Source organism: Camellia sinensis, chromosome 6 (genome assembly GCF_055761805.1).
Source record: "Camellia sinensis isolate YWXY chromosome 6, ASM5576180v1, whole genome shotgun sequence".
Classification (NCBI taxonomy): domain Eukaryota; kingdom Viridiplantae; phylum Streptophyta; class Magnoliopsida; order Ericales; family Theaceae; genus Camellia; species Camellia sinensis.
The window spans coordinates 16,071,118-16,081,231 of NC_138966.1; the positions used below are offsets into that span (position 1 = coordinate 16,071,118).

Here is a 10,114-nt window from a genome sequence, read left to right on the forward strand (position 1 = left end):
TGACAATGTGAATATTCACATTGACATGTTAACATTCACATTAATAAGAGTATAAAATTGGCCTGCGGCCCATGGGCGGCCCAAAGCCCCCCCCCCGCGGCCCAAGACGGGCCCAGCCCGGCCCGTTGACATTGTAAATATTCACATTGACATGTTAACATTCACATTGATAGAAATGTAAATTTAGCCCGCACCCCGTGGCTGCCCGAAACCTGCCCACGGCTCGTGGGCGGCCCGGGACGGGCCCGACCCAGCCTAATAACAATGTGAATATTCACATTGATATGTTAACATTCACATTGATAAGAGTATAAAATTTGCCAGCGGCCCAGGACGGGCCCGACCCGGCCCGTTGACATTGTGAATATTCATATTGACATGTTAACATTCACATTGATAAGAGTGTAAAATTGGCCCGCAGCCTGTGGGCGGCAAGCCCGACCGCAGCTCGACCTCTGACATTGTGAATATTCACATTGACATGTTAACAGTAACATTGATAGGAGTGTAAAATTTGTCCGCTGCCCGAAGCTTGCCCGCAGCCCGGGGTAGGCCCGGCCCGGCCCGTTGACAATGTGAATATTCACATTGGCATGTTAACATGCACATTGATAGGAATGTAGAATTGGCCCATGGCCCGTGGGCTGCCCGAAGCCAACCTACGGCCCAGGGCAGGCTCGTTTGGGTCCGGGCCAGAGCTGGTGGGTCGAGCCTCGGGTCGGGCCTATGGGCCTGGGCCGAGCCTCAGGCTTGGGTCGGCTTTGGGCGGGCTTGGCCATTTTTTTTTAATTCTTTTTAATTTTTTCTACCAAAATTTTATTATTTTCCACAAAAAAAGACACTAGGCCTCGGCGCGGGCCGGGCCTCAGACCGAGCCTTGAATGGGCCTTAACTGGGCCGATGGGTCGGGTCGGGCTTCAAAGTGATGGCCCAGGCCCTAGCCTAGGGTGTCGGACTAGGCTCGAGCCCGGGCCCAAACAAGCCTTTCCTGAGCCGCGGGTGGGCTTCGGGCAGCCTACGTTCTTTTTGACTATTCCATTAAGTCCTATTTGAGGTAAGAAGACCAAAATACCATTTTCGTCTACTTATATTCTATTTAGTCCACATTATTTTCTTATGTTTCAATAAGTCCTATGGGAGACATAATTATCAAAATACCCATAATGTGAATGTTCACGTGAATGTTCATATCATCAATGCGTAGAGGCCCAGGCCAGCCCATATCGAGCCTCGTGGGTGTCCGAAAAAATCTGGCCCGGCCCGGCCCACGGGCCAAAAAATTAGGCCCAGGCCTTAGCCCTGGCACAAGGGTATTCGGGCTTCGGACGAGCCGATGGATCAAGCCTCGGGTCGGGACAGTGGGCTTGGGCCTAGCCTCGAGCTTAGGTCGGGCTTGGGCAGGCCTGGCCATTGTTTTTTAATTCTTTTTAATTTTTTCTACCAAAATTTTATTATTTTTCACAAAAAAAGACATTGTGCCTCGGGCGGGTTGGGCCTCAGACCGAGCCTTGAATGGGCCTTAAGCGGGCTGATGGGCCGGGCCAGGCCAGGCTTCAAAGTGATGGCCTAGGCTCTAGCCTAGGGTCTTGAATATGCTCGGGCCCGGACCCAAACGAGCCTGTCCCGAGCTGTGGGCGGGCTTCAGGCAGCCCACAGGCCGCGGGCCAATTCTACATTCCTATCAATGTGCATGTTAACATGTCAATGTGAATATTCACATTGTCAACGGGCAGGGCCGGGCCTACCCCAGGCCGTGGGCAAGCTTCAGGCAGCGAGCAAATTTTACACTGTCAATGTGAATATTCACATTGTCACGGGTCGGGCCAAGCCCGCCTCAGGCTGCGATCAAGCTTCGGGCCGCCCACGGGTTGTGGGCCAATTTTACACTCTTATCAATGTGAATGTTAACATGTCAATGTAAATATTCACATTGTCAACGGGCCGGGTCGGGTCCGCTTTGGGCCGCTGGCCAATTTTATACTCTTATCAATGTGAATGTTAACATGTCAATGTGAATATTCACATTGTCAACAAGCCAGGCCGGGCCCGCCCCGGGCCGTAGACGAGTTTCGGGCAGCCACGAGGCGCTGGCTAATTTTACACTCCTATCAATGTGAATGTTATCATGTCAATGTGAATATTTACATTGTCAACGGGCCGGGCTGGGCCCGCCCTAAGCCGCGGGTGGGCTTTTGGCCGCCGATGGGCCGCGGGCCAATTTTGTACTCTTATCAATGTGAATGTTAACATGTCAATGTGAATATTCACATTGTCAACGGGTCGGACCGGGCCTGCCCCGGGCCGCCCATGGGCTGTGGGCGGGTTTCGCGTCGCCACGGGACGCAAGCTAATTTTACACTCCTATTAATGTGAATGTTATCATGTCAATGTGAATATTCACAATGTCAACAGGTTGGGCCCGCCCCGGCCCGACTAGAATTTTTTCGGGCATCCATGAGGATCGACATGGGCCGGCCCTTACACATTGACGATATGAACATTCACATTGACGGTGTGAACATTCACATTAGGAATATTTTGGTAATTATGTCACCCATAGGACTTATTGAAACATAAGAAAATAATATGAACTAAATGGAACATAAGTAAATGAAAGGGTATTTTGGTCTTCTTATCTCAAATAGAACCTAATGGAATAGTCAAAAAGAATATGGGTTGGATGGAATAAAACTCTTAGAAAATGAATTTATCAAAAAAACTCCTATTTAAAATTCTATTAGTTTTTATTAAATCCTTTAAAATATTCCTCTACACTAAATGGACAAAATTAAACCATAGCGTACGGTCTACTTCATTTCCTCAATCAATAAAATCAAAAAAATTGATTCAGTGTTAAATTTGTTCCTTCAGCCCTGATTGAACCGAACTCTTTTACACTTAACTGAGATAGAGGTTCTTGCAACCTTATCCTAGGCCCCAAAATTCTGGATGAAGATCTAGAGTTTTTTTTTTTTCTTCTAAATATTCCAAAATTTAAATAAAAAAAAAATTATAACCGGATGTCCGGGTCAGTTTACACCCACTTTAACTAATTCCGAAACCCATGCAAAGTTCCCTCCCCACGTGGATCGGGTAAATTTTGGAGACCCCGACTAATTTTGGGACCCATGCAATATGTCTTCTTCAAGTAAATCGGGTAAATCTCGAACAGAACCCACAGGCGTAGTCCGAATGAGCGAATTGTTCCTAATGAGAGTTGAACCTGAGATTTAGAGAGAGCACACTCCTAAATCCCAAGTTACACCCACTAGGCCAAGTTGCACCCAATCATAAATTTAAGGGTAAATTATACTGACAGTCCTTGAGGTTTATATTTATTACAGTTCCCCCCTCACCTTTTGGAAATTACATCTCCTTCCCTGAGGTTTAAAGTTTCATTACAGATTCCCCTCTCAGTAATTTAATTTTTTTAAATACCAATTTTGCCCTCATTGGGTAAATTACATTGACATCACTCACATTTTAGAAATTACAATCCCCTCCCTAAGGTTTAAAGTAGCATTACCAATTGCCTACTCGGTTAATATTAGTTGGAAAAAAAATTCATTGAAAAAAAAATTAATTGGAAAAAAAATTATTTGAAAAAAAAAATTACTTGAAAAAAAATTTTGTTAGTAAAATTTTTAAATTTCTGTTTAAAAACCAACGTAAACACATTTTTTGAATTTAGGTTTTTTCCTCAAATTTACAAACTGTGACCACCATTTATAAACCAAAAAAAATTGTCAAACAAGTTTTTATGACAGTTTTTAAACTTTTTGTAAATATAAATTGAAAACTAAAAACGAAATGATTACCAAACAGGCTTCAGATGGTAAAAATGTCATAAAATTAAAAAATAATTAAATAAGTTACCAATGTAAGAAATGACTTATCAAAAGATTCTTAGGTTATGTATGGTTTGATTTTTAGAAAAAAAAATTTAAAAATTAAAAATTAATTTGGTTAAGAAATAAAAAATAAAAAATAATTATCATTTTTATATAATTTTTATCTTTCGAGTGGCTAGAAATAATTTTTTACAAATTAAATTGAAACAGCCATACATATGTATATAACTTGCCCAAAAGTTAAAATGATAATTATTTTTTACTCTTAAATGATAAATTAAATTTTAATTTTTTAAAAAAATTTCCCAAAATCAAACCATACATAGCCTAAAAATCTTTTGATAAGTCATTTTTTATGTTGGTAACTTATTTAATTATTTGTTAACTTTACGACATTTTTACCATTTGAGGTCTGTTTGGTAACTATTTCGTTTTCAGTTTTCAATTTATATTTACAAAAATTTTAAAAATTGTTATAAAAACTTGTTTGATAATTTTTTTGGTTTATAAATTGTTGTCTTAGTTTGTAAATTTGAGGAAAAAACGTAAATTCAAAAAATGAGTTTATGTTGGTTTTTAAATAGAAATTTAAAAATTTTACTAACAAAATTTTTTTGCAATTAATTTTTTTTTCAATGAATTTTTTTTCCAACTAATACTAACCGCAGAGACAATTGGTAATGCTACTTTAAATCTTAGGGAGGGGATTGCAATTTCTAAAATGTGAGGGTTGTCAATGTAATTTACCCAATGAGGGCAAAATTGATATTTAAAAAAATTAAATTGCTGAGAGGGGAATCTGTAATGAAACTTTAAACCTCAAAGAGCGAGATGTAATTTCCAAAAAGTGAGAGGAGGAACTATAATAAACATAAATCTCAGCAATGTCTAGGGGCGGAGGGAGAGTGGGCTCAGGGGGTCACGTGCCTCCCCTGACTTTTGAATTTTTTTTTTTTTTTTTTTTTAAAATTTTAAGTGTGGTCTGCCTTTCACTTTCACACACACATTCTAACCCACTGACACACACACACATACACACACCACACCCACGTTTGTATTTTTATTTATTTATTTATTTATTTTTTTGGAATCCCAATCCCAATCAAATATTGATACACAACTTTTTTTTAGGTGAGTGCACACAACTCCAATTACAACAAGGTTAAAACTCTAAAACCCTACAAATGTATGAAATTCTTTATTTTTTTATTTATTCACAGTACTTGTGAAGTATCTTCATATTTTCTTTGTCTCCCTTTGTTGTTTTGCAATTTACCGACTCGCGATTCACCAAATTAGAATCACACAACACAGATTTGAAACCACACTATAACCTTGGTATCTTCTCATCATTGTTTACAGGTAACTTTATTATTATTTTTTTAACTTTTCAATAAAAATTATGAGTATTAATTTATAATTATTTGTTAAGTTTTGATTTGTAAATTTTTTTTATTTGTTATTATTTATGTTAAAATAAAATATTTTGATATGCTACAATTATGAATCTTAATTGGTGGTGATTTATATTAAAATTGGGGATTTTGGTTTGTTATTCTTTGTGCTAAAATTAGGGATTTGATTTGTGCTAAAAGTAAAAATATTAATTTGCAATGATTAGGTGCCGTTTGGTAACACTTACATCTTCAGTTTTCTATTTATATTTATAAAAATTTAAACAACTCAAATAAAAACTTATTTGGTAAATTTTTGATTTATAAATCAGTGGTCTCGGTTTATAAATTTGGTCAAAAAATGTAAACTTAAAAAATGTGTTTCCGTTTTGAGTTTTGAGTTTTTTTTTTTTTTTTTTTTTATCACCTAACACTAGCCACCACCCACCACCATTTTCCACCACCGTCTTCTGCCACCACCACCTACTACCCACCCCCCACCACCCACCACGACCACCACCACCAGCCACCTGCCACCCACCTGCCACCACCACCACCACCACCACCCACTCGCTACCACCCACCACCCCCCACCATCACCTATCCACCCACCACCACCACCACCACCACCACCCGCCACCACCCACCACCACCCGCCACCCACCTGCCACCACCACCCACCACCCGCCACCGTCACCCACCCACACACCATCACCACCCACACACCATCACCACCCGCCACCACTACCCACCCGCCACCACTCACCACCACCACCCACCATCCGCCACCCAGCTGCCACCACCACCACCACCCACTCGCTACCACCCACCACCCGCCACCGTCACCCACCTACCCACCACCACCACCCACCTACCCGCCACCACCACCACCACCACCACCACCCGCCACCGTCACCCACCCACCTACCACCACCCATCACCACCGGCCATCCGCCACCACCACCCACCACCCGCCGCCACCACCCACCACCCGCCACCGTCACCCACCCACCCACCACCACCCGCTACCTACCACCCACCGTCACCACTTCCCACCACCGTCTTCCGCCGCCACTTGCCATTTCTCACTCTTTTTTATATTTTTAAATTTTTTTAAACATTTTGTTAATTACCAAACGCGTTTGTAGTTTATCTTTTTCTAAAAATAAATAAAAAATAAACAAAAATCAATTTATAAAATTTTTGTAAATATAAACTGAAAACGTAAATGTTACCAAACAGACCCTTAATATTTAAATTATGGATTTTGATTTTTTATAATTTGTGCTAAAATTAAAAATTTTGATTTGTTGTGATTTGTGCTAATTTAAATTTTTGATTTTTATTAAAATTGAAGATTTTGATTTGTAGGGGGTTTGAGATTTTGATTATGAATTTTTATTTTGATTTTTAGTTTTTTCAAACCGTCATGGAGAAATATTTGAAAAGAAAATCAAAGTGGGAATCATCTCTTTCTCAAGAAAAAGATGAAAATTATTCTTCCGCAAAATAAAGTAGCATAGAAATCAACTTAGTAGACCTTTCTGCAGATCCAGGACTACGGCCTCGGATTATGGACTATAATGCTAATGATCGAGACCGAATTTGTAGGGCATATCTACAAAAAGGTCCTTGTCAACCTCGTGATCATAATTTTTCACAAAAATCATTTGGATAAAAACGTCGACGATTTAATCAGGCTTGGTTTAGTTATTTTCCTAATTGGTTGGAGTATAGTGTAGCAAAAGATGCAGCATTTTGTTTATGTTGTTATCTTTTCAAACCCGATATTGGAGATCAAGCTGGTGGTGATTCTTTTGTTGTGAGGGTTTCTCAAATTGGAAGAAAAAAGAAAAAATTCAAACTCGTGTTGGAGGTCCCAATTGTCAAGACTTGTTAAACCAAAACCAACATATTGAAACGATTTTTTTTCAAACAATCTGATGAAGCTCGAATTGAGTGTCGAACCCGTTTGAATTCATCAGTTGATTGTGTTAAATTTCTTCTAAGACAATGACTTACGTTTTGTGGGCATGATGAATCTGAAAATTCAAGTAACCATGGAAATTTTCTTGAACTTCTCAAGTTTCTTGCTGATCATAATGAAGATGCCAAAATGGTTGCATTGAGCAATGCTCCACAAAATCTCACATTGACATCTCCTGATATTCAAAAAGACCCGCATTTGAAACTATCAATGTGATTATTAAAGATCTTGGTGATGCACTTTTTTCTATTTTGATTGATGAAGCCCATGACATATCAATCAAGGAGCAAATGGCAGTTGTAATACGATATGTTGACAAAAAAGGCCAAGTGATTGAGCGTTTTTTGGGTATTGAGCATGTTGCTAATACGAATGCTCTCTCGCTTAAACAAGCTATGGAAAAATTATTCTCAAACTTGGATTGAGTATTTTCAGATTACGGGGTCAAGGATATGATGGGGTTAGTAATATGCAAGGTGAGTTCAATGGTCTTAAAACACTTATACTAAAAGAGAATCCCTGTGCATATTATGTTCACTATTTTGCTCATCAATTGTAATTGGCACTTGTAGCCGTGGCAAAGAATCATAATCAAATTGCTTTACTTTTCACTTTGGTTTCTAATGTGGTGAATGTTGTTGGAGCATCATGTAAACGCCGAGGTATTGTTAGGAAGAAGCAAGCTGCAAAAGTTGTTGAGGCACTTAATACTAGAGAGCTATCTAGTGGGCAAGGCTTAAATCAAGAAACTAATCTTAAACGTGCTAGTGATACACATTGGGGTTCACACTATGGTACTTTAGTCAGCTTGGCTAGTATGTTTTCAACAGTGATTGATGTGCTTGAAATGATTTCGGAGGATGGTTCAAATTCAGAACAACGAGCAGAAACAAATATATTGTTGGACTCAATTCAATCATTTGAGTTTGTATTCAACCTTCATTTGATGAAAATGATATTGGATATTATAAGTGAGTTATTGCAAGCACTACAAAGGAAAGATCAAGATATTGTTAATGCCATGAATTTAGTTCAAATTTCTAAAGTACGGCTCCAAAAGATGAGGGAGAGTGGTTGGACATCTTTTCTTGATGATATTTTGTCTTTCTGTGAAAAGCATGAAATTGATGTTCCCCAAATGGAAGATATGTTTGTTGCTCGAGGGAGAAAAAGGTGCAATGCTCAAGAAATTACAAACTTACATTACCATCGCGCTGAATTATTCTACACTATTTTGGATATGCAAATTCAAGAACTAAATGCTCGTTTCACTGAGTCGAACACTAAGCTGTTACTTTGTGTGGCATGTTTGAATCCATCTAACTCTTTCTCTAGTTTTGGCAGGAAAAAGTTAATTCATCTTGCTGAATTTTATCCCAAAGAATTTTCTTCAGTGGAGCTCATTGTACTTAATGAACAACTTGATACATGTATTATCGACATGCTATCCAGTAGTGAGTTCTCAATGTTGAATGGAATTGCCGATCTTGCTAAGAAAATGGTAGAGACTGGAAGAGACAAAGTATATCCATTGGTGTATTTGCTCTTGACTTTAGCATTAATCTTACCTGTTGCAACTGCTACTGTTGAGAGGGTATTTTCAGCTATGAATATTGTGAAGAATCGATTGCGGAACCGAATATGTGATGAATGGATGAATGATAGCTTGATTGTCTATATTAAGAGAGATATTTTTGATGGCATTGACAATGACACTATTATGGAAAGATTTCAAAAAATAAAAACTCGTCGGGGTCAATTGTAAAAGTTTAAAATTTAAAACTTTTTGTAATGGATATTAATTTTTAATGTTTAACATTAGTTCAAAAAATTATTATTATGTTATTGTTATTGATTGGAGAAGAAAAAATTTGAGATTGTAATTAATGGATGCCCCCCTATATTAAATTCCTGACTCCACCACTGTCCACTATCCATATGCCTCTAGCATGCTAGATAGTCTCAAAGTTCAACTTCGTAACTTCTTCTTCTTCTTTGTTGTTTTTTTTTTTGTTTTTTTATTTTTTTTTATTTTTTATTTTTTCCTACTTACACTTGTAACTTAAGCATGTGAAATTGTTTTGCATTTCAAACTATGAAAATCAGGACATGTCATAGTTTAGGAGGGGCTAACTCACTATACTTGAAACATCTAATAGCGTTTACTTCTAATATTAAGGGGAAATTTCAACTTAGCATAGTTTTTTATAAAAAAAAAAATTACAGATAAGTGATAAACTTTATAGACATTAATAATTAAAGTTATAATTTTTTTTTATAAATCTTTAATAATTTTTTGGTAAAACATCTGTTCGGTAATTTCCCCTAATATTAGTAGGAGTTTCTTGACCTTTGGTGGGCCATGGCCTTCTTAGCCACATTTTTTAAAAGTATTATGATTTACAGGTCCAAGCACATAAATAAAATAAAGAAAGTAACACATAAATAATATGAATGAACCAAATTTTAAAAAAATTATTGGTAGACCTAATTACGAAAAATAGTGTCCATTCAAGTGAGTTTTATGTTTTATTTATGTGTTTCTAGACTTGTTGCGGAATTTTTGGATAAAATTATACATACCATGATATTATTGTAGTTTATTTATTTTTGTTAGCAATCAATGGAAGAAAGTAAACATTTACAAAATATTGAGATAGTTATATCAATTGGATAATCAATTAGTTTTTTTTTTTTTTTTTTTGAGGGGGGTACTTTGTTGGTTAAATTGGGATAAAAAAAATGCAACAAGATTTTGAAATTTATTTTTCACAAGGGTGAAAAAGGAAAGATAATCTAGATGGAATTAATAATCCAACAATTCTAAAAAACACCAACAATCATATCAATTAAGGAAGAGTTTGTAAATAGGTCTCACCACT

At 37.6% G+C, this 10,114-nt stretch overlaps 1 protein-coding gene across 1 annotated transcript; it reads left to right on the top strand.

Moving 5' to 3' along the window:
* Positions 1 to 7,271: 7,271 nt before the first annotated feature.
* On the top strand, positions 7,272 to 8,997 carry LOC145793186 (uncharacterized; the record flags this gene model as incomplete). The annotated part of the gene is made up of 3 exons (XM_082875940.1): positions 7,272 to 7,444; positions 7,668 to 7,708; positions 7,805 to 8,997. Coding segments are annotated over 3 exons (1,407 nt in total), but the record flags the coding sequence as incomplete, so codon positions are not given.
* Positions 8,998 to 10,114: the final 1,117 nt, after the last annotated feature.